The 24,773-nt window shown below is 39.4% G+C and overlaps 2 protein-coding genes across 12 annotated transcripts in view; one reads left to right on the top strand and one right to left on the bottom strand.

The window, feature by feature from the left end:
* Positions 1 to 1,770: 1,770 nt before the first annotated feature.
* ncoa5 (nuclear receptor coactivator 5) lies at positions 1,771 to 12,454 on the top strand. 8 transcript variants are annotated; one of them, XM_023293995.2, is made up of 12 exons: positions 1,771 to 1,893; positions 3,463 to 3,522; positions 5,008 to 5,316; positions 5,508 to 5,615; positions 6,519 to 6,582; positions 8,389 to 8,601; positions 8,687 to 8,799; positions 9,680 to 9,806; positions 9,971 to 10,173; positions 10,304 to 10,508; positions 10,659 to 10,750; positions 11,493 to 12,454. In XM_023293995.2, exons 3-12 carry the CDS (start codon positions 5,148 to 5,150, stop codon positions 12,065 to 12,067), a joined length of 1,869 nt encoding a protein of 622 aa, XP_023149763.1. In that variant the 5' UTR covers positions 1,771 to 1,893; positions 3,463 to 3,522; positions 5,008 to 5,147; the 3' UTR covers positions 12,068 to 12,454. The 8 variants fall into 8 exon arrangements, with proteins under 8 accessions (XP_023149763.1, XP_023149762.1, XP_054866827.1 ...); XM_023293994.2 differs by having other exon boundaries at positions 9,677 to 9,806; XM_055010852.1 differs by having other exon boundaries at positions 8,684 to 8,799; positions 9,974 to 10,173.
* The window catches only part of slc12a5a (solute carrier family 12 member 5a), a 183,486-nt gene continuing 171,157 nt past the window's right edge, over positions 12,445 to 24,773 (bottom strand). For 3 of the 4 annotated variants that reach the window (XM_023293988.3, XM_023293990.3, XM_055010851.1), the window contains exons 22-26: positions 24,361 to 24,486; positions 23,048 to 23,280; positions 22,812 to 22,826; positions 22,458 to 22,591; positions 12,445 to 18,849 (exon numbers count right to left, since the gene is read on the bottom strand). In XM_023293988.3, coding sequence (XP_023149756.2) covers positions 18,758 to 18,849; positions 22,458 to 22,591; positions 22,812 to 22,826; positions 23,048 to 23,280; positions 24,361 to 24,486 — 600 coding nt within the window. In that variant the 3' untranslated portion in view covers positions 12,445 to 18,757. The remainder of the gene's footprint in view (positions 18,850 to 22,457; positions 22,592 to 22,811; positions 22,827 to 23,047; positions 23,281 to 24,360; positions 24,487 to 24,773) is intronic. The other variant, XM_023293989.3, reaches the window with a different exon arrangement.

Genomic DNA, 24,773 nt, shown 5'->3' with positions numbered 1-24,773 from the left:
AGGAACCGATTAAGGCACTTACACATGAATCACGTTTTTTTTTAATTTTTTATTTTTTTTTAGAAAGCATGTAGCTCTTTTAACAGGATGTTGTATAATAAATGTTGCCATTTGTTACGGCAGATACAAAAGGCTCAGAAGCAGGAAATGAAGATGGACACTGAGGATAACGTTTAACAATGATTTTATTTACAACAAAATGTAAAGAACTACAAATGACAACCGGAACTACAAACCGGAACCAGAAGAACTACGAAATCTCAAGACAAAACTGATCTATGAAACCTCTAGCGGCACGGAAGACTAACTACAACCTAAATGACAATACACGGTTAACCCACGTTTGGTATAACCAAAGCAGGAAAACGAATCAGAAACATGAATAAACAAAGAACTAAACTACAGTAGCCCTGAAACTAGAAAACCCCAAGACTAATACTTTTCCTAATAACGCATAAACTTCTAAGAGTTGTCTACACAGGAAAAAGATCTAATTAGTTCAACAAGTAAACTACAGAAAAACAGATTGTCTGATGTTACTAGGGTTCAAGAACTTAGCTGACTCTAACGATGGGGAAACATTGGACTTGGACAGGGTTCCCTCTTGCTTCCATGCTCCCAGTTGTAACACAGAGTGGTAGAATGGCGTCTGTGGAGTTGGCAGTCACTGGCGTCCACAATGATGGAATTCGTCCCAAAACAAGCTGGTGGAAGGTGGGTATCAGAATCCACAGAGGAACGGAGAACCAGCAGACAACAGAAACCCAGAAGATCCAGGTAGCAAGCAGCAGGCAGGAGTCACACTCTAAACATAGAAAACAAGGTTACTGACGTTTCCAGGCAAATGGCATAGACTGCTTCTACTCCCAATACCAACTGGAGATTAGACGACGGTCTAGCTTCAAAGGACAGGTGAGGTCTGCTTTTATTGAGAAGCCAGAGTGACAATCAGCGACTCCCACCTGCAACAGATCTGCTGATTGCAATGAGCCACACCTGCTGCCAGCTGCAACGCCACACACACCTAGGAGAGAGAGACAGAGAGCAGGGCCGGAGGAGGAGAGAGCACTCCCACAGCCTTAAGCTGTGCCTGTGACAGTGTTTCTCTTAATGTTTTTCTTAATGCGTTTGTCTTGCAATATACATGCTGAATGTTGAATTTACCTATGTTTTTATACTGGCATAATTATCTTTTCTTATATATTCAGTGGCACCATTGTGATCTAGATAGATAGAAATATGTGCGGATGTGTATGTTTACAGGTGTGTATATATGTGTGTGTGTGTGTGTGTATAAATTTATATATACATATTTATATATGTATATTTATACCGTTGTTTGCATTTATATTTTGGAATCGTTTTTTATCTAGAACATTTTTTTTGTTTGTTTTTGTATTTATCAGTCCGATGGCGAGCTTGTTGCATCGGAATTTCAGTCATAATGTGCACCAACTAGTGTATGTTCTGGTTGACAATAAAGTGGCTATTCTATTCTATTCTATTCTATTCTATTCTATTCTATTCTATTCTATTCTATTCTATTCTATTCTATTCTATTCTATTCTATTCTATTCTATTCTATAGATTAAACCTTTATTTATCAATAGGTACTTTCTCCATATAGAAGAAATATAAATATAAATGTTTACAGAAAAAAATCTGTGAAATTGCACAGTGTTCTTATTTACATTATCTTTGATTAAATAACACCAATTCAATTCTACAACTGGACCTATGGAGGGCAGCTTTACTCTTGTTTGTGTTCAGCCTGCAGCAAATTTCACCAAAGGAGAAGAAGAAGAGGGAGCACGAAGAAGAGCAGCTAAGAGGAAAGTAGCGCCTGTCCATGGCCTTAGGTGACTGAAAACGGGAATTAAATACACGTTGACGGTAAATAAAACGTTCCCCCGTTGTCCATATTATAAGAATATAATGAGTTGTGTACTCAAACACAGCTGTTTATAGAAGTCCAGGAATTAAGTTCCGCGTAGCTAACGTCAAGTAGCTAGCAGCTAATGTTAGCCTAGCTGTGTGGTCACCGTAACCTCGCAACACGCCAGAAACGGAATGAAAGTGCTGCGGTGTTAATCTTAATACTTTAATTTAAGCTACTCGTTTTCATAAACAGAACAAGTCGGTCGTTACCAGGTCAAACACTCAGTGTTGTAGCGTTTTTCACGCCATTAGCAACGCAGTTGAATGGAGTGGAAGCCATATCGAAACAAGCACGTTATGTAGTTAGCTAGCCCTGCTACGTAGCGCATACCGAAATATAAGAGCGTTATACAAGCTTTCTACAACTGCTTTTATCAGATTCATGATGTGCAAATAGTCATAACTTTGTGTGTGTGGTGATAGAAAAAAACGTGTCTTTGTGAAACCAAAGTTTCTTGTAACCAAGTAATTGTGACCAGAAAAATGATTCAGGCAAGATGTTCAGCATGAATCTAGGCAATACTAGTGTTGTTTCTGATGTTTATGCAACATGTTTGTTACCTCGTGTACACTGTAGTTATTACAAGTAGTATGGTTAGGTTAAGAACTTTGAAAAATACAGAATGAAAGATCTCTTGCAATTATCCTATGGGATATAATCTAACAAGTATAACCCTTATGAATTAAATTGTGTAATTTTAATGCACTAATAACTTTTCAGTCATAATTATAGGGGCTGCAGTTACCTTTTGAAAAATGATTGATCCTTAAAGGTATATCAAGTGTATTATTTATATTGTAGGGCATAAAACAGGTAAAATAAGCAGAGACATAAGGATTATTGCTCCCACTGATGTCAATCGGTTTTTGGGAGATGTTTTTGTCACAATACTGAAACTACGCAAAGCAATGCATGTTTATAACTAATAAATAATAAGACATGTACCATACTGCGTAGTAGTTGAATTGATTGGCTAGCTTGATGTTTGTTGGCTCACTCAGTTTGATAATTTTTGCCCACCATTGCTAAGAACAGTAATGTGTTGTCATATTTACAAATAATTGTATTAAAAAAGGTCTCCAGAAATCACACCCCAAGATTTATTATAAATTGTGGAAGTAAAGAAGATGAGTAATTCAGGATGTAGTTTTTCTTGAGAGTACAAAGTTAGTTAGTACAAGTTAGTTATTTAAATATAAGAAACATTTTAGTGATTTTTAAAAAAACATATATTATTGTTTATAATAAAAAAATATATTTAACCAGGAATTAGGAATTGATGCACACATGCTAACTTTATTATTATTTTTTTTACATAAAACATTAAATAACAGTGCAAGGAAATTTAATAAAGAATATTAACTCAAAACAACTTCCTGACAGCCTGTGTTTAAGATGGATAAACATAACACCATGTTCTGTATGTTTGCTCTGTAATCAGTATGTGTATATCAATATCAACTTTTAAAGTAATTAATTTCCTAAAGTCATTGGTCATGGATTTTTTTCTCTCCTTGTTTCAGACACCTGGGCTTTCTAAATTATGCGGACACTGAATCCAAGGCATCCAGGTTCAAGTTAAGGTATGTAAGGGGCTGCTCCCTGAAAAGCTAAATTACCTCCAGCCTAACTGTGATGTACCCTTGCCAGTTTGTGAGTGTATATATCTTTGAACTGAACACCTCCTGAGATTCTCATTTCTTGAAATCATTTGATATTGTGGCGTCTGTACCGTAAATTTCTCCGATGGACTTTTTAAGGATGTTGCGGTATTCGAACAACAGGATGCTTTTGAATTTTGGCGTTTTCGGTGCGACCATAATTCCATGATTTCATTTCAGTCGTTGCGATTTTCCTCAAGACTGATTTCCCGTTTCGACAGAAGAGGACTGTTTCAAAAAACGCTGCATTTCGAATTGTACTAAGCAGTTTGTTTGAAAGTTTTCTGAACAGTTTAGTGAGAAACTACAGACCTAATTAAATATTTATCTTTGGTGATGTGAGCTTTTTGAATATTTGACTCTGCAATTGTCACTATTTATTGCCAAGAGTCCATTTTAACGTCATGGTGTCAGAATAGTTTATCACCCTCAACACCTGACACTGGTTTCTGTTGCACTTTTTCACAACAACTGCAGGACAACTGTGGGATTTTGTTGTGTATAAAAAGTTTTCACCATGGCGTTAAAAGTTTCTAACATTTTAGAGAAGAGACTAACCAATAATTGAAGCAATGGTGTTTCCTTTTCACACCACCATCAGAGCTACACCGTGGCATTACTTTTTTCAAGCATTTATCAGGATGTGTTGCCTCATCAATTGATCCTGTTTCTGTACCACTGTCTCAGTTTCTTCACCAGTCACTTCTCTGCATAGAAATGCTTTGGAAAAAATAGTTGCAAAAATATATAAATAGTTAAATATTTTCTATACTTCAGTAGATAATATGGATAATTATTATGCTGGCATAATCTCTACCTGTGTGCCGATCAAACCAGTTAAATTTGTTTTCTATGCAAGATATAAAAGTCTGCGAAATGTCATCTGAGAATTTGACAGTTGAAAAAGCTGGACCCAGTGAACAAGTATTTCAGACAAAGTTTCGTGTCCAGAGCAGCTACCTCGCTGAAAAAGTCTGCAACAACTTTTTATTTGCCTTACCAAAATGAAATACTGTCTGTGTCAAGAAAAAGCACCTTTCCAATCCACAGTAAGTGAAGTGAGAGAGGTTCTTGCACACCTGCACAAAGGAAGTGCAAACTGCAGAGTGTTGCATCAGAGAATCACGGCGGAATGGTCGATTTGCGTCATAATTTAAGGAAAAAGTTCAAATGTAAAGCTCTGGTTTAATTGCGTAATGACCTGCTGTGGAAATGAGCACAAAAACCCCCCCAAAAGACATATTGACGAGTACGTATGTCAAAATGTTGCGGAAGAATCTGACTGAAACAGCACATTTTATTTAAAATTTGAGTATTTGCATTTGAAAGTGAATTTTCAACAGGATTTGAATCTGCTTTGTCTGAACTTTGATGTGATTTTGATCTGCAACTCTTTATCCTTCCAAGGTATTTGACCTCTTCGCGTAACTCACTGACGCGTTCCAGGATTGTGGAGAATTTTAAAGACATTTTTTAGCGAACAAACGAAACCTGTTCAAGCATTTAGTCGCACGAAGAGAGAAACCAGTAGACTTTGGGATCTAGCCATGTCTCGCCGACGAAGCCGCACTCCATCACCAGCACGGTTTTCACGCTCCTGCAGCAGCAGTGATCCGAAAGATTTGGAGAGAAGGATTTTTGTTGGAAATTTGCCAACGTCCGACATGGAAAAGAAGGATTTGGAAGACCTGTTCAGCCCATATGGGAAGATAGTCGGTCAGTAAACACAATACAGGCAATAAGTTGCCAATTTTAATTTATGACACGCTGGATCAGTCAGGTTGTTTTGTCTTGAAATGCAAGAATATTCCTACTGATCATTTTTTAAAGAGCATAATTGGGTAGGTATCCAAAATGTTCTTCAAAATGGTCCTAAGTTTGTGCCATTGAAAATATTCCTCTTCTAGGCGTATCCATGTTTCGTGGGTTTGGATTTGTACAGTTTGAACGCGTTGAGGAAGCCGAAGCTGCAAAGGCGGCCCAAAAGGGTCGAATATATAAAGGTTATAAAATAGGTAAGCTTTAATTGCCGAACGTGTGATTGTATGGCTAAAAAAGGTGCGTTTTTTTTTTTTGTTTGTTTGTTTGTTTTTTTTGGGTGTGGAGCAAGCAACCAAACCAAACTAACGGAAGACTGCGTTCAAGTTTGTTTATGTGAAAAATTTGAGCATGCTGATTGTTCTTTTCTGGTTTTGGTTATATAGAAATGCGAACAAAAAGGAGCAAATATGCAGTTTTTAAGATTTAACACCAATATTTTCAGATAAAATACTGTGTTTTAAAGCTAAAGAGATGTCCTTCATTAAGAATAGTTAGAACCTGACAACATCCTCTTCTTTTAAAAACTATTTTAATAACGTGATACACTGCAAACGGTAAATAACATGGCCCTAGTGGAGCCCTCTGCTAGACAGCCCCTGACCTGAAAGAGTGAAGATTGTGTGATATTTTTTATTTTTCTTTTAATACCTGCCACTCATAAACAACAATGCAAATAAACAAGTGCATTATTAAATTCTGGCAAAGCCTGAATCTGTGAATTCTCTCGTTTTATTTGCAACACAGTTCTGAAAATTTCCTCGACATGGATTTAAATGTGTCACTTAAGTGGGACACTTGTAGATTGGAAGGTTTCAAAAATCCAGTTTGTTTGCTCAAGCTTTGCTAGTTTCTAGCACATTTTGACGAGGAGAAAAGAATTTCTTCATTTCGTGTTCAGCCTGACCTGAATTCTACAGATTTGGCATTTCAGTTTGCTGCGTTTTGATCGTCAAGTTTGGATTTTCAAATTTGGATCCCGGTACTCAGTTTCATTTGGATGGTGAAAGTGTTGACGCGGCGACTCCGTTTTGCGTGAACAACATTAGCTGAACTACATGTCACTGTGATGTTCAACGTTTGGATTGATTTATTTTCAGATGTAAATATGGCAGTGGAGCGACGGCAAGCTAAACCTCAATCCCAGCAGAGCCCTCCACGAAGGTAAAGTAACGCGAAACGGATGTCAAGAACTACCATCGCCTCTGAGGTGTTTGTGAATAAATAAAAAAGCGTGTTTAACTTTTTCCTCACCTGTATTTTCCACCAGTGGTGACATCTGCTTGATGGAATCTGCTGCACCATTAGAGGGGTTCAATATTTCACCCTAAGTTAATTTTTTTTCTGATGTGTTGGAAATAAAGAAAAGAGACACATGGATGTAAATTAAGTGTCTTTGTCTCAAAGATTCTTCACTTTATGGCTTTTTCAACCGTGGTGTTCTTCGCGTGATTTCTATTTCATCTTCTTTCCAGCTTAGGTAAACTATTCTGACCACACTTCATATTTTAAGTAGGCAGGTTTATGGCTCATCGTGGCCTTAAATGAGTTAGACATCGGACCGTGGGGACCAATTACGCTAAAGCCAAACAAGTGCACTGAAAATACAGATTTAGCTCCGATGATGTTACGACAAAATTTTATTTAAAGGGCCTCTGTGAAGTTTACTGGTAAACAAATATATATTTATATGTACTTCTGTTAGAGGCTTAATACAAGGAGCAATTTTTTTTTTTTTTTGCAGAATTTGAACTCTTGGATTGCATCCTTGTTTGCTAGCGAGGGGCCATTTTCTTCCCTGCCTTTGTTTGCAAAAGGTTATATTTCTTGACATGCTGCCATCACCAATGATCAGCTAGGGAAATAATGTAAAACCACTGTCTCACACACATGTACACAACTAGGGATCCAAACTCCACAGGGTTCCTTTTTTTAAAGCACAGCACATTACCAGTGACTTGTTACTTTGTGAGAACCTGAACATTCAACTTCTGCATGGTGGCACTTTAACCAGCTCAGACGCAATGTTCACCCATAGCAGATAATTCACCAACAAAACATTCCACACATCACTGAGAAGCTTCTTTCAGGCAAATTATGTGTATGGTGGCTATTTTTAGCATGATTCAGTTGCTTATTGCAAGTTTTAATGTTGTGATGTTAGGTATTCGACAAAGCTCTCAACAGTCATGGTGGCAGATTTAATTTAGAGACTACTTTTGCATTCTCCTGCATGATATTTTGCATGACTTCGCAATAAAGCCGTATAAAGCAATAAAGCAATTTAAAGACGTTTCCTTTAAAACATTAATCTTGTCAGAGAAAAAAACTTGAGGCAACGAAAGAAGTTCATGAAAATCTTAAGGATAGACACACACTTCCAATACCATGCCATGTAGTATCTGACTATAAAAGTGTATTTCTTCTAGAAATGTACTTCTCAGCTTCTACTCTTGTAAATTCTTTGTATTAAAAGCATTTTTGTGATCTCTTATTTGGAGTATGGGAATGTGGTTTACACAAGATTGAAAAGACGATCATAAAGCGTATTGAGCTAAAGGTGCAAAATATGCCACCTTGGTCAAAAAGGGTAAAACAACTGTGGTATTGGTGTACTTTAGGCTGGATTTATGGTCAATGAACCACAGATGGTTGATTGATTGTACCTTTGCAAATCACTAAGCATTTACCAAAAAAAAAAAAAGGTCACTTAACGGAATCGTTAACCGGATTGAATTTGTACTAGTTACCTTTGCGGACAAGAAAACGGCTTTTGGTTGCTCTGCTTCGGTTGTGCAAATACCTTTTTACAATTTGATAAATACAGATCAATTTTATTGAATTTACAAAACCAGCTGTAGGCCTGTCCTCACCAGTTTAGGGACAGAGGATCCTGTTCCCCACTGGAGCATTTCATAGGCAGCCTCAACTCTAAACTGTTATTGCACTAACTGGTAACATTTCTCTAAGGGCCTCATATGGCAGTTACGGGGACAGCAAAGACCCTCGACCTCGGTCCCGTTCACCTGTTTATGGACGCGAGCCTCGGGACAGCCGTGATGGAAGGGAGACGGCTAGAGAATCGAGGCCAGGTGGCCACTCTCGAGACCATGATTTCCGGTACCGTAGCTCAGAGGGCAGAGACAAGGACATCAGAGGTGACCCTCGGGATTCTGCATACAGGTAACTGACACGCATGCCATTAGCTGGAAGTCTAGAGTAAAGTGGCTATGTTTTTATCTGAACCTGAAATGCTTCCATACAGCAGAGATGACTATGACCGATACTACCGCAGCGGTGCAGACGAATATTACCGGAGGAAGGATGAGCCCTACAGGGATCCTTATGCAGATCCTTGGAATGGACGACGTGACCCTGAAGGTCTGTGTACTTTACAGTGTACATGATGCTACAGTTTAGTCTTGGTTAGTCTGAGCTCTAAACCACCCGTTGTAAATTTGTGCTTTCTTTTCACGAGTAGATTTGATTTTCCTGACACCTTTCAATACAAAAATCAGTTTGTTTAACATGCAAGCTATTTTTGCAGCATTTGGTTTGATGGTTTACTAGCTTGTCAAAGTCAGTGTCAGGTTTATTTATATTGCACTTTTCTGAACAAGCTGCAGACGGTTGAGTTCTGACTGGCCAATACAACGTATGGCCGACGTACAGGGAGCTACAATAGTCCAAACGCGATGTAATAAAAGTATGGATAACTTTTTCTAGATCAGCCCTTCTTAGATTTGTCTTGGTTTGACTTTGGCTAGAAGCCGAAGCTAAAAGAAGCTAGCCTTGATCACTGAGCTGATCTACTTGTTTAATTTAAACGCCCCATCAATAATAACACCAAGATTCCTGGCCTGCAATCGTATATAAGGTGCTAGCGGGCCAAGAGAGCTGGCAAGGAACTGGACCAGGTCAGGGCGACTGAACAGGACAATCTCAGTTTTGTTTTCATTAGTCTTAAGAAATAAAAGTCCTGCCATGTTTTTATGCCCCTCATGCAATTAAACACAGCATGAAGAGATTCCTTAGAAGGGACCTTTAATGGCGAGTACACAGCTTAGTTGTCTAGATGTACAGCACCACCACCAAAGACCCATGGCAGCCACACTTTCTTTTTTCCATTTTGATCATAGTTATTTGTCTTTTGCGTTCTCATCGATCCTTTACTTGTAAATGTTTTGCACAGCTGTAGATTTTCAAGTATAGCCGAGGTGAACTAGAAATGGTCTAAAGCTCAATGGTTTGTTTTCAGAAGATCGCGCTCGACCAGAAGAGCGCCGGCGCAATGAACTATATCGACAGTACTATGAAGAACTCCAGCGGCGCTACGACGCGGACCGTCCTGTTGACTGCTCTGTGATTGTTGTCAACAAGGCACAAAAGTATGTCCACTCTCTGGCCTGGTATCACTTATTCTGGACCACAAACATCTCTGTAAATATCCAACCTGTACTGTGAATGCTTTCATTTCATATTGCTCCTGTGTTTGTGTTTGTGTGTGTGTGTGTGTGTTTGTCTGCCTGCACTTGTGCTTCAAAAACTACTGTAGGGAGTATGCTGAGACGGTTGGGCGTAAAGTCCGTGATTTGGGAATGGTGGTGGATCTGATCTTCCTCAACACAGAAGTGTCTCTAACCCAGGCATTGGAGGATGTGGGACGAGCCCGTACTCCCTTTGCCATCATCATTACCCAGCAGCACCAGGTCCACCGCTCCTGCACTGTCAACATCCTTTTCGGAACGCCTCAAGGTAATTCAAAACAATATGTAGCTGTTAATGAGCTCTCCTCTGCTCACTTGGAAAGTAAATAGAGTATTTCAAAGGTGAATCTTCTCTTGCTGTTGTACGTGCTACGTTTGTTGTGCACTTTTTGCTACAGAACATCGAAACATGCCAATGCAGGATGCCATGATGCTGGTCGCCCACAACTATGACACCTACAAAGTTGAAAACCGTGAAAAAGAACGTGAGGAAATTGCCAGAAAGGCGGCCAAGATGGCAGATGATGTGCTACTCAGAGAGCCTGACAGAGAGGGTCACCCCATATCAGTCCTCACTGCTATCACACTGCTGTCTGAAAACAGGTATCAGGTTTATTATGTTCGGTGTAAATTTCTGTGATGCGTCAGTTAAAGGTTGTAAACTTTCATTTGGCCAGCTTTAATTTGTTGCATAGCTTTAAGCATCGCCACGCTTGGAATAATAAAGTTGTGTTCTGTGTGGTTGTTGGGTAGATTTGTAACTCCAGAGGAACTGGACAGTCTCATCGCATATCTGAAGGACAAAAGAACTCGGCTGGTACGAAGCACAGCAGATCCTCTAGCAGGTAAAAACTCATTATTTGTGTCATTAAGGGACAAGTTTACATTTTTAAAGCCTTGCTCAAATGTGTCTGTAATAAGTCTTTCTTTAAATGCCATACTTTCCAGACTATAAGTCGCTACTTTTGTCACACACTTTGAACCCTGCAGCTAATACAACAATGCGGCTAATGAGTAGATTTTTACGGGGGAATGAGCTTCATGCCATCAATACGTTTAGCCTCGTCACATCAGACCAATGAAATTACCAAACAAGTCACAGTGGACCAATGAAACTGTTCGAATTAAATCAAACGCACTCACACTAAATTCTTCAGCACACACCCTGATCATGGAAAATACACCAAGAAATGCATATGATGCAGCATGTAAGTTAAAGGCAATCAATCTGCCTGTTAAAGAAGGAAATAGAGCTGCTGCACGTTAGCTTGGCATCAATGAATTGATGGCAGCGTGAACTGACTCAATGTGTGTTACTGCCATGTTACAGGCACTGTTTGGGAAAAAATCATTTAATTAAAAGTTAAAAAAATCTTTGTGTAAATATCTCATATTACAACGTGGACAACTGCGGCTTATAGACAAGTGCGCCCTATATATGTACAAAAATGTTTTTCTTTTTAAATTTAGTGGGTGCGACTTATATTCAGGTGCACTCAATAGCCCGGAAATTACGGTATTCTTCTATGGTAGAAATATGTTTGAACTGTTGAATGCAGTGTTGTAATTGAAGTTGTCCCCCCACAGCTCCAGTCCACATTGGAGCTCCTGCACCAGTACATCATGATGTCCCACCCTCAGCTGCAGTCCCCCCTTCATCCCATTCTGCTCACCCAGCCCCACAGTCCAGTCACCTCGGCCTGTCTGCTTCTGGCTCAAGTGTCTCAGCCAACCCCAGTCATCAGCAGGAGCTGCAGGCTAAAATCCTTAGTCTGTTTAACAGTGGTACTGGACCGCTAGCAGGCACCGGTAGCCTTCCTTCTGCCACCTCCCAGTCACACTCCTACGGCTCTCTGGGCCCAGTTCCTTCCCAAAACCCGTCCCGCCCGACCATGCCTGTCCAACCTACAGCTGGAGCTCAGGCTTATGGCACCCCGTCAGGCCGCATGCCAGTCGCAGCAGCTGGTCAGAGACCCCCAGCCTCTGCCTCAGGTATCAATTTTGACAACCCGAGTGTCCAGAAAGCTCTCGACACATTAATACAGAGCGGGCCGTCTCTCAACCATCTGGTGGGCGCTGGGGCCTCCCAGCAGCCACCCCAGAGAGCAGCACCCAATGCAGGCCAAGTTCCACCCATGTCCATGTATCCCCGACATTACTGACAGGCTGTAGTGTGCTAGTCACTCCTAATGTGAGGTCCACCTCTCCCTCTGATAGATGTAGATACCGCATCTTTTTCTGTGCAGTGCATTTACCAGCATTGTATCAGTAGACTGTAGGGATGTTTTGTAAAAACTTTTAAACGTTTTTTCCTCAATATTGTGTTGTTTAAATTTGATCACTGGTTCAGACTACTTAAGAGTCTGCATTTTCAATTGGTATCTGCCAGTAGATATTTACAAATTACTGAAACAATGAAGTTTTGAAGTAAAGTTTTGGTTCTTAGTTCTTTTCCAGTGACCATGTGTTTGTCTTCTAATTTGTAACATTGTTTCTGTTGTCAAAAAGAGACATAATTAAAAAGTCAAGACACAATTGCTGTAATAAAATGGTATTGGTTTATTGCATTTTGTGCTGACAAATCTATAAAATGGAACGGGTATCGCCAGAAGCCATAGAGATAAGCATTTGAAATGTAAGATAAAACTACTTTTTCCTCTTTTTAATGTACCATGAATCACAATAGAGAATAATATGTCTTTTTTTTATTTTAGAGTACTTAACTTACACTGACACAAAAAATAAACACCTCCACACTAACTGTATTTGATTTATTTACACGTAGCCCCCTCCCACCCTCGCCCATAACCACCCCCGCCCCCAGCAGTTACAAGTGCACATGTAGACACATACACACTCCCACAAAACTGAAAGGAACACGCTACGGCTTTACCATAAGACTAGGTACAGTATCAAGGAAAAGTAATGAACGGTTCAGAAGGAAAGAACGTTTTTCATTTGTGAAATTTGATACAGGTGTGTCTTTATGTGTGTTATGCCGTATATATCATCTACATCCATTACATTTTTTCAAGCATCCATACAAAATGTTTCCCACAAGTCCAGTGAATTAAAAACAAGTCTGGACAGAGACAAAGTTTCTCTGGAGGGAGGCACCGGTAATTAAATACTGAATTTTTCAAGGCCCAAGTATTGTAGGAAAATATGCGCAAAATAGGACTTAAATGAGAAGATTAACATCATTCATGTCTGTCAGTTAATAATGAAGCTGCAGCAGTCTGGCTGGGAAAAAGTCTGAATCTGTTCAAAGGAAACTATGAGGCACCTGTAAAGCTCAATATTTAATATGCCATTTAAATTATGCAAAAACCAAAATCTGAAACTGACAAATCAGTTTTCTGAGGGATTATGTGCCAGAATAATTTACTGGAGCCAAGATCTACTCTGTAAAATAGCCAGTAGTTTTAGTACGGATCGTACAAATGAGATATGTGTAAACTAGGAGCTTCTGAGATGCTTGCAGGTTTATTTAGTTACCTTTGAACAGTCAGGACAACTGTTTCCAGTTTGCTTGCTAGTCCCCAAGAAATTCCAAAATGTCAAACTTGTCCCTTTCAGGTTTGAATGCCTTCATAGCAGAGCAGGTTGGTTGTCGGATATATTTCTATTTAACTACAGCTGGTGACTGAGAAGAAGTAAATCTACAGTTTTGAACCTTTTCAAGTAAGTCCGTTAATCCAAATTTTGCAGGTGTCTCTTCTACGACGTTGCCCAATGTTCCTTATATTACCTTGTGGAAACAATCTTTTATGTCACAAATAATTGCTACAAATTCTTTAGAAGAAGGAAAACAGCATTCACTTGTTTGCATCTAATTCACTGGAGCACACATTTTCACACTCATTTATGTAGTTAACTGAAATATACTTTGGTAATCACTTTATCTGCAGATAATATTTGACACGATGAGAGGACCTTGTCAACAGATCTACCATAAAAAATAGAATCTTGTACTATAATAATATTCCTAATATCGGATACAATGATTGGCCAGTCCTAAGGAAAGAGAAAAATATCATACTACTAGAAAGAAAAGTTTCTAACTGACAAAAACAAAATACTTTTATACCACAAACACCCACTATATTTTCAATATACCTTGTTCAGGGTAATTGCATGCATGCACTGAGTTACACAACATAACTGGAGTGGGGCTCTGGCCTGCACTGCGTGGATAGCCACTTGAGTTGTTTTTTCCTCATCTGACTCCCAGAGAGATGGACTGTGTGAAATGTAAATGCAGTTGTTGTGTTACAGGCACGTCTGTGTGAGGACATGCTGAGGGGTACGATCGTGTTCAGCTACAGACTGTGTGCCCTCTCTGCAATACTCTGGAATTAGTTTTATATTTCTCTGTTGGTGTCTTAACAAGACAGCCTCCTCAACCCGGTAACAGATGTGTTTCAGAGCCCTTAATATCCATTTAAGGATGGAGACTGAGTAATGATCACCGGCAGGTTTGTCTCATGCTACAGTTGTGCAGGCGAAGGATCTGATCTAAACCATGGATCAGTTTGGGGGGTGGGGGTGGAGGGACGTGCTGGTTTCTAAGTCGACTATCCAGTGCTGTGCAAGCAGAGCCCGTACCAGAATTGGAAGCGCGAGTTTTATATTCTTTGATAATTTTTCAGAATTATACTGCAATCACATTTAAAATACAGAGCTGGGGTGGATTTTGTGGCTGGGATGGGGGAGAACCAGGGATTCTGGGGGCAGATGGGGGGAGTGAGAGGGGGTTGGAGGGGGATTCTGGGAAGGCTCACCTCACAGATTGAGTGACAAGCACTATAAATTGAAACAGTTACTAATATTCTTTTTAAACAAGTTTGGCAAGAGAAAGGAAATAATGTGATGCATGCTAAAACGTGTAAGAAAATGCTGACGTGATTAGATGTTAACGGAATCAGCAGGTAGGTCTCTGGAGCGAGATGAAGGTAATTCATTGTGTTTTCTAAGTCTGAGCTGTCAGACGGCCACAGCTGGCTGTAATACACTCTAGTGCCACCAGAGATCACTGTGGGATAGAGTCTGTACAGAGCAGGTTGGCTCTACTTGGACCCCCAACTCCTGCAGACTGATGCCCCCTCAGTGTAAAGTGCGTTGCTGCCTCAGCCACATATGGGTTGAACACTTTAGATCTTTATGGTCTGTTAGACCCGGTGACAAACATTCTAATAAAGTAAGTGACTGCTGACGCTTCCAGTTCTTTATAGAAAATAAAAAAAACATAACCGTGACAAATGAAGAAAAAAAAAAGAATGTGAGAACAATATTGCACGTAATCTTACAAAACTCTAAGACTTTTCCCACAGTGATAGAACAGAGTACAACAAAAGACAACACTAGAAGGTTACAGTGTCTCTGACTTAAGTGATATATACTGTATATTTACAAAGGTGAAATGACCATTCCTAAGGCCCGTCTTTTCGCAAACTCAAAATCTCCTATTACGTTACATAAGACTACTTGAGCAAGATTGAAATATAACAAGTAACAATATAGTGAACTCATACTTTTTCTTATTTTTTTGCAAAAGACTTGTTTTCAAGGTCTAACCCTGTCGCCGACTGTATGGCGACGCTCCTGAGTTCTCAAAATCTGTAACTCATTGAGAACATGTGATCGCCTCCCCCACCGCTCTGCACCTTGAACATGTAAGTCATCACTATAGAAACCACTAAAACAAATATTGCCACACAATACCATGCAAACAGCAATTATAAAACACTGATAATTCAATAAATAAATTCATTTCCAATAAACTTCTCCAAGAAACACCGGATAGCTTTTTCTTTTGAATAAATTTAAAAGGCTCAGTTGATGCAGGCAATGTTGTCTTGACAATCCTTAAAATAACCGTATTCCTCAAAAACTGGTGTGAGTGTTAAACAATCCCTTTTTGTCAGAGTTCAGTGTGACTAGTAAAGAAAATCTTCATGACTTGGCACCCCAAAATCTTTGAAAACTAGGATTGGCTGCTTGTTAAGTATCACAGGTGTCAAAGGTAGGTGTGTTAAAAATTTGCAAACAGTAACATTTATCAAATAAACCAGAAATATTCATATTTAAACTTCTTTTTTTTTGGCAATTCCTGTCAGCTTAAGTACATTGTGTTAGTTAAAATTGGTTCACTTTACTCGTTGGATTAAAGATAGTAATATTTAAGAGAGCTTTTTTTTTTTTTTTAAAAAGAGAATAAAAGGGTAGAGGGTTTTCCCCTCAGTTGTAATATTGCATCAAGGTATTCAGTATAGTTTTCTAATGAAACAGAAAGCTAACCCTGTCCAGAGATCGCAGGCCAAATGTATACAGGTACAGCCTTGTCTTGATAAATAACCACCACCACCACTGATATGTATGTCTATACCCTTTTTCACTTTATCTTTAATGTTGCTTTAGTCATCTCTATTTACAGTACAAATAAATCTATAGATACTAGCAGCATTCACAACATATGGTCCGACATTCAAGCAACACTAAAAACATTTAATACTGTTTTTAAATAGTTCTAGAAACTAATTTTGTTTTGCTTCTCTATATTGTATATACTGTGTATATATACGTGTTTATTTATATTTATATTTCTACTACAAGTGCAAATGACCAAAAACAGTTTCTTTGAGAAAAGAAACAGGAATAATCAAAGTAAAGTGACAGCTGTCCTTGGTCAGAGTGAGATGATTCTGGATTTTATAAGACTTACGAAATCTACATATACAAAATATATGTGTAAAAAAATAAATAACATGATCACATGAGTCCGGATTTCAACTATTGCACATTCCTTCCAAGATGCACTTTTTCAAAACCTAAATATGATTTGCTCACAAGTCATTCAGTCGGGGGACATGTGTGGCTCAAATCTTGACCAATCTAGAGGATATAAAATCTCACTGGAAAGTCTACTGCATAGAGTTCTTTTTTTTTTTTTTGACAAAGTGAGTTTGGTAGCTACAGAAGCCGTTGTTCTCTCTGCTTATTTAGACTAGACCCTATAAATAAATAGTTGATAGATGTTCAGATAGATATGCCTACTTCAACAGCTGGGAGTTTTGGGGAGAGCTGAACATGTATTCTTTCATCATCTATAGGGCGACTTTCCAACTACAGTGTCATCATCACACTAGTGTCATGTCGACACCTCTGTAAACCTTTTTTTTTAAACACACTTTGTTCTCTCTGATTTAATGAATAGAATTTTGTTTACTATTTCTCTTTGAAAAATACTTTGATATGGCACATTGAATGTATCTAAATTTGGCAAAAACAATGATTATACCTTTGAGTGACAATCAGAATGTTTTACGACTATTTCATCAATATGAGTAACTTCTTTCTATAAACATAAATACATATTTGTTCTCTAGATGAAAAAATAACATTTACTAGTTTTTCATTTTTTTTCTAAAACATTTCAATGAACTTGATGAAATCATCAAAAATTTCACTTGTTGCACAGTGGTGGACAGTGCAGGTGCAGTGCTTTGTCGAGGTTACAATGACGGTTACCATAGTGACAGGAGCCTATGCCATCCAATAAATAAATCCGATAAATAAATAAATAACTTTTTTTTAAAAACAGCGTTTTTGAGCTGTCCCTCTGAGCGAAGGAACGTTTTCTCTCCACTAGAAGCTTTTTAAGTATGTCACAAAAATACTACACTCATACTGAACAACGCGTCAGAGCTTGTACATTATTTACAGTGATCCACACGAGGGTCGAGGGGTGCTGGCGATGATAATCTCCTCTGGTGGGGGGCTTTTGTACCGTCTCCCCACTTCCGCTGTCACGCCAGCCTTCTGCTAGGAAACGCACTATTCACAGTTTAGTTACGTGTCAATCTCTACAAACTAAGCTAGCCTTGTCTCTTTTTTTTGGCACTAACAGTGGCCACGGGGATAAACAGCCACTTAGAAATGAGTTGAAAAGGAGGAAAGGTGGAGAGACAGTGATGGCAGTAACAGAACAAGTGGAGTCGAAACACACACCATTGTGAGGACGTTACGCTAAAGAGTGATCAGGTTAAACGCAAGACTGCAGGTTTGATCCTCGTGCCGTCTCAGTCTTCTCTGAATTTCAATGTGAGTTTCACAGTTCGTACTTAACAACTATATTCTCCTCCTTCCTCCAGCTGGTGGTCCTGACTGTGGGTAGCAGTGTCTTTTGCCTTGAACGATAATTCACATCAGAGACAACAGGCTGGAAAGCTGTGGGAGGTGTCCGATCACCACGAGGGAACTAAAAGACAATCCTACATTGAGCTCATTTCAGCTGGCTCTCGTTCTTTCCGAGCAGAAGCCGCGTCTATGCCACATTTGTGTTTGGATTTAAAAAAAAAAAAAAAAAAAAAAAGCAAAAAAAAAAGCTGCAGGGATTAAAACAAAGACAGACACAAACGTGCATGTGTGCTCACACCTCAGCTAACAACCCACACCCACCTCCTCCTCCTCCTGACTGACTGACTGTGACTTCATGTGAGTTACTACAGTAGACTACAGACTAGCAAAGGAAAAAGTCTCTTTAAGAGCAAATCTAGATAGCATCTAATGCAGTCTAGAGCCTACCATAGTCATAGTAGCTTACGGGACTAGAGTGAAAGGTTTAGTAGCTGAGCAGGTGATACTGCTCATCAGTCCACTGAGGATGGAGCTGAGGGAGAGGTGCTGAAGCTGAGCTGGGCTATTGGTTGGATGTGAGAGGACTATCTTACAGAAATAAATGGTAAGAGTAGCATGGTAATGAAGCAGCATTGATGAGAAGGTGGGAGTACAGGTGATACAGGAACAGGGCTGAGGGAGGGCTGGTAATGGAGGGGGAGGGGGCTGCTCTTTCAGGAGTAAATAGTGATGACCTCACGGCCGCCTCCGCGGACCAGGAGGACCCGGTTGAGGCCCTCAGTGAGAACCTCAAGGAACTCCATATCTGGGAGAGAAAGTTTAAAGAAAGTAGAAGAAGCAAAAAAATCAAGTGCATACAGTCATTCAGAAAGTATTCCTCCCACCTTCACTTATGAAGTTATTTTGAAGTTAATGATATTCAGCATTTTTCTCTCATCAGTCTAGACTAAATAATCCATCATGAAAAAGTGAAAACATGCAAAAAAATTTTGCAAATTTATTAAAAATTTACAAAAGCATTGAGACCCTTAATTCAGTACTTTGTGGAAGCGCCTTTGACAGGCATTACAGCTCTGAGTCAGGTAAGCCTGGGTAAAGCGCCACAGGCTTTGTGCACCTGGATTTTGCCAGTTTATCCCATTCTTCCCGGCAGATCCTATAAGGCTTTGTCAGATCGGATGAGAAGCATCTGAACTGCTATCTTCAGGTCTGTCCACAGACGTTTTAAGGGGTTTAAACCTACACTTTGGCCGGGCTACTTAAGGACAGCCGGACACTTGTCCTGAAGCTACTCCGGCATTTTCTCGGCTATTTGCTTCGGCTCACTATCATGGAAAATATGAACCACTGTCCCACTTTGAGGTTGCCAGCGCTCTTTATTTCCCAGCATTTATTCTCCTTTTAACGCTTGTGTTGTCCTGCGAGTCAAAACTGACCCGGTTTAAAGTTTGAAAATGTGGAAGAAAAAAATAAATTTTCACAGTGAAACTTCTGATGTCCACATTTTCAATATTTTTGGGAAATTTTTGAACATTTTTTTGGTGGAAAAAAATGTTAAAAATGTTTCTTAAGAACATTCACAATAAAAAGCAACCAAAATCCAGCGAATTTCACTGGATTTTGGTTGATTTTTATGTGAATGTTCTTAAAGAAAATATTAGAAGTTTTACTAATATATACGTAATCACTTTACATATTTTTAGGATTTTTTTGGGAAGATTTTTACTCATTTTTTGAAAATATTTACAAGAATTTTCTTGCCAAATTTGGGGGATTTTTTTTAAATAAAACTTTTAAGGGAAAGTTTTAAGGAATTATTGGAATTTTCTCCCTGAAGGTTTTGCAAATTTTCAGAAATTTGGGGATTTTTTTTGCAGAATTTTTATATTTTTTTCAGACAAGGAAACAGTCATTTTTGATGCCTGTAAATGAAGACAACAGGAGGGTTAATTGTGACCAGTCTCCCTGCCCCTGCCACTCCTTAGCACGATGATACCTCCACCATGCTTCACTGCTTCACCAGAGTGCTTGGAGTTTCACCTAAAATCAAAGAAGTTACATTTTTTTGTCTAATTAGGTAAGACCATCTTTTCTTTCATGCTCTCTGTGTCCTTTAAATTATGTTTGCTTTTTGTTTGGTCAAATGGCCAACTCTGGGAAAAGTCCTAGTGGCGCCACACTTTTTCCATCTCAAGCGTTACTGTTCCCCAGGGAACACTCGAAGCTTTAGACATGATTCTTACCCTTGCCCTGACCCATACCTCATTACAGTTTTATCATAGAGGTCACAGAGGACTTCCTTAGACTTCATGGCTCAATTTTTGTCCTGACATTCAGTGTGAAGTGAAGGATCTGATGGTATATATACAGGTGTGAGCCTTTATAACCTCCAGTCGAATCAATTCAGTTCCAATCAATCAAGTTTCACAAGAATCACAATAATAATTAAAGCAAAGAGAATGCATCGGACTAAAATCTGGAGTGCCATGACAAAGACTCTGAATGCCAATGCAAATAAGTCTTTCTTTATGAATACATTTTCAAAAATGTTAAGATATAATTGCCTATTTACACGTCCAGCACAGATGAAGCAATACTAGCATCAATTTGGAGACATTTTTAATTGATCTGATGGTGTGTCTTCACAAATAACATTTCAGACATGCTTTTCTGTTCACTGTCATGTGTCCATCAGAGCAGATATGCACCTTTTTTTTCCAGTCCTGCAAGTCGAGCTGAAGAGATTTGTTTAGACAGTGTTCCACTTGCTCTTCTACGCCTATAACCACAAATGTGAAGCCTATTTTTGTACTTTGCACGTAAAGAACTGAAAATACCGTCAAACTATTGTGACCATGTGTTAGCCCCTGAGCACTTTCACAATGCAGGTGATGAACAACTCAGAGCTGCACCTGAACGCCTCCTGTGCAGAACCAGATGAAGCACCAGAGCTGCTGCCTCCTGTGCAGGCGTGGTTTAAGTCCACTGTTCACTTTCACCTCTACTAATACTTCAAAGAAATATCTGGCTCTTTAGATGGTAAGTGCTCCATTATATTCACTAGCTAGTTATTAGCTTTTCAGCAGCTTGGCGCAGGTCAGATTGCATACGGGTTCCTTACTGCAGCTTGAAACAACCTTGAGACCACTGAGAGTGAAACACTGCAGCTGTAAACCCAAAACCAAAAAAATGAGTAATAAGATGCTAAAATGGTCCATTCAGATAATTCTAATCTATGCACTCACTACAAGAGACCCCCTGCATAGTACACACACACAAATGATACATAGTTAATGTTAAAAGACAGATTGGTAAAGTTTAAATTTGCTTCCAATACCTGATAAACTCCTAAATCATCATGTTACACATAGTCTCAGGAATAATTTGTGATTTGTTTTATGAACATGAGTCAATTAATTTAGTATTTAGTACTGAAGTATAAAATCCAAGTTTATTCCTGGAGTAAGAATGAGCCTGTAGGTGTAAACTGAACTTACTTATTCTGCCAAGGAGTGCAGACGTTAGTCCATTTTTGAGTAATGTTGCACACAGACAGACAAGTAGACGGAAAAACGGATTTGGATGAAATTGTCAGGGAAGGTCAGAAATGACACAAAGACCAAGTGATTAGATTTTGGCAGTGATGCAGCTTATAGTCTGGATCCATGGATTTGTTAAAGATTTCTGTATCATTGTGAGATAGCGTCACGGTGTCACTGTAACTATGACAACAAATGAACAGTACGTCAGCTGCCTGCTGATGATCACATGATTGTGATCCTACTACAAATCCACCGCTGCTGACTTATCAGGATTTATCCGTCGGAAATAATACAACGACTGAGCAGCCTTGGCGGAGTGCTGCGCTCTCTGAGTGCTTTTCTTGTTGTATCTGTAGAGTTTTCCTAAAGGTTTCAGAGTTTTTCAGACCACAAACTCTATGTAATATTTATACTTATGCATTTGTAGTTCAGTACAATACCTTGGTATCTTATTAAATGTTGACGGCTGAATAATTATTTAAAGCTGATGCTCTGCTGATGTAAAAATTTGGACAAACATCCATCTAATAGTCTTATATATAATCCTACACATAAAATATTAGCAACGTTAATCTTTCCTATTTATTTGTCATCAGGCGACAGTATTTCTGCCTGAAGTGTTAAAGCTTCCCTAAGTCCTGAGGATAATCCTTGGACAACAACTAATACAAATTAATTCAACTGCGCTTTAGAGCTCCAGTTTGTTTTTGTTGATTTTTGTAGTCAGCTGTAGGCATGCAAAACCGCTGATGTATTATTATGGCACTGAAATGACTGGCTGGTTACTTGTGTTTTCAAAGGAAATAAGCACTTTTACTAACATATTGGAGACTCCACTCAGTAAACACACATCTGTATCGGTCAAGGATACAGTTCTCATCACCCGTCCGGTTCTTCGGTGGCCCCGGCATGTTGAGCAGCACTAGCTTGGCCTCTGAGGACTTTTTAATAATGACTTCATTCAGCCGGAGTGCTGTGTGCATACGTCGCACGTTGAACTGGTTCCTGAGTGAAGACAAAGCAACAGAAAATTAGATCCAAGTGATCTACATTGATGAGATGCTTTAAAACATGTCACAATACACTGTGTGATGCTAAAAGCTGACAAAGGTGACAGACACTCATTCACACATTTTGTAATGATCCTCATCTGCCCATGTAGCTGACTTGATCACCAGAAGATGTGAACGGACTGAATGAGTGTTATAGGGACTTCAGTACTTACAGGTTCTCCCACTCACTGCAGCATGACAAGAAGAGAAACACATCAGTATCAGTACAAAGCTGTTAATGTTTACAGCAAATATAATTTCTCCTTCTGCAAACAAACAGCAGACAACTTGGTGCATTATTATTATGAAGAAAAACAGCATGGAGACTAGAGGCTCTTTTTGTCAGGAACAAGACAGCATTTCCTCTTTACAGAGGCTAAATGTTCATGGAGCATTGCAAAGCACTCACGGCTTCATATTGAAGATGTCTTTGATGCCCTCTGGTGTGGCTGCTCCGGGCGGCTTGGCTGGCTCGCCGTCACACTTCTCAGTCCAGGTCATCTGGACCTGCTCCCCGGGGCTCTGAGCCGCCTCTCCGGGGGTCAGCGGGGTGGCTGGGGTTGCGGGGCTGGCTGGGGTGGTGTTGTCATGGATGAGCTGGACCTGGGCAGGGGGGGGCACAGGGGAAGAGGCCGACTTTGACTATGAGACGAGAGGAAACGAGGGCAGATGTGGATTTACATGTACATTACACGGACGGTTGAAAGAGTCACAGTTGAGGTGGAGATGTAGGAATGCAGGTAAAGTCAAACAGAGCCACAGTGTGTGAGAGAGGGAGAGGAAGGACAAGTGTGATTAAAGGAGCCTGATGCTGTTTTCTGAGCATCACCTGGTTTGTTGGTTAGAACGAAAGATGACATCAGCTGAACAGAAAAGTGATATCATGCCTGAAAGAGGACTGTTTCTACTGCGCTGGGATCCAATTATATCAGCAAACATTTTGAGAAAAATAATTTTCTTTCTTGCTCAGATTTTAATGAACATGCTACTTAGCTTAGCATGGCTAACTAGCCTAGCTTTGTCCAAAGGCAAACAGTTCAATCTCCAAGCAGGTGTTAAGCCCTGCCAAGTAATAGCCCAATGCATAAACTGTCATAACCAACATAACTCGTCATTTTCACACTTTGGTACTGTCCTACACAAATTTAAATCCAGACAGTGCAATACTATTTTACTACCTCACAATCATTACCAGTATTACTGCTTACTTTTTTTCTAGACTTATTCTAGTGTACCTATCATGTTATGCCAGATATTACTCAGAAAGCAAAATTACATAAGAATTTCCTTCAGGATAAATAAAGTATTGTCTTATCTTCCAATCAATCAAAAGTTTAGTTGTATAGCCCTTTACAACAGCCCAAAGGCTGACCAAAGTGCTTCATAGTAAAAACAAGAAAATAACTTAAAAACAATACAGTAACTTAAAACAGGACAAACAATCACACTCACATTCACACCTACAGGCAATTTAGAATAATCAATTAACCTCAGCATGTTTTTGGACTGTTTGGATCTTATCTCATCTTATCTTCTAGCAATTCTATTCAATGTTAGTTGATCACATTACCTTTAAAATCAGAACATAAACCCAAGAAACAAGAGGTGTTGCGATTTTTATCTCAACCCTCAGCTGAGCTATTCTCCTTGCTGTGACCCTACAATTAAACTTTGCACTGCAAACTGAGGTCAGTTGCGTCCTACTGGAGAAGCAGAGCCCACCTCTTCTTCAGGCTTCTCCTCTTTGCTGGCTGCAGGCGGGTCCTCGGTCACACTCAGCTGGGTGGTCACAGCGGCCGGGTTCTTACGGCGGATAGATCCACGCGATGAATCAGTGATACTCTGGATCTGAGGTCACAGAGAGGGAAGAAGTGATCTTTTCTTGTTTTTTAGACACAGATTTTTACAAGAAGCACTGCAGTTCCTGAATATGGATTTACATTTATTTCCTGTATATTACTGCCACGACTCACAAACAGCAAAGGTAAAGTGATTGCACTAATCTTAAATGTATTGACCCAGAGAATCAGGCAATCTTTTAGTTCACCAAACAGCTCAGTGGAGGAAATGGCAGTGTAATACCGGCAACAATATCTTTTACTTTCTCAGTCTGTCAAAACATCATCATGCTGTCA

Source organism: Amphiprion ocellaris, chromosome 5 (genome assembly GCF_022539595.1).
Source record: "Amphiprion ocellaris isolate individual 3 ecotype Okinawa chromosome 5, ASM2253959v1, whole genome shotgun sequence".
NCBI classification, from domain to species: domain Eukaryota; kingdom Metazoa; phylum Chordata; class Actinopteri; family Pomacentridae; genus Amphiprion; species Amphiprion ocellaris.
This window is presented reverse-complemented; position numbering and strand designations above follow the sequence as displayed.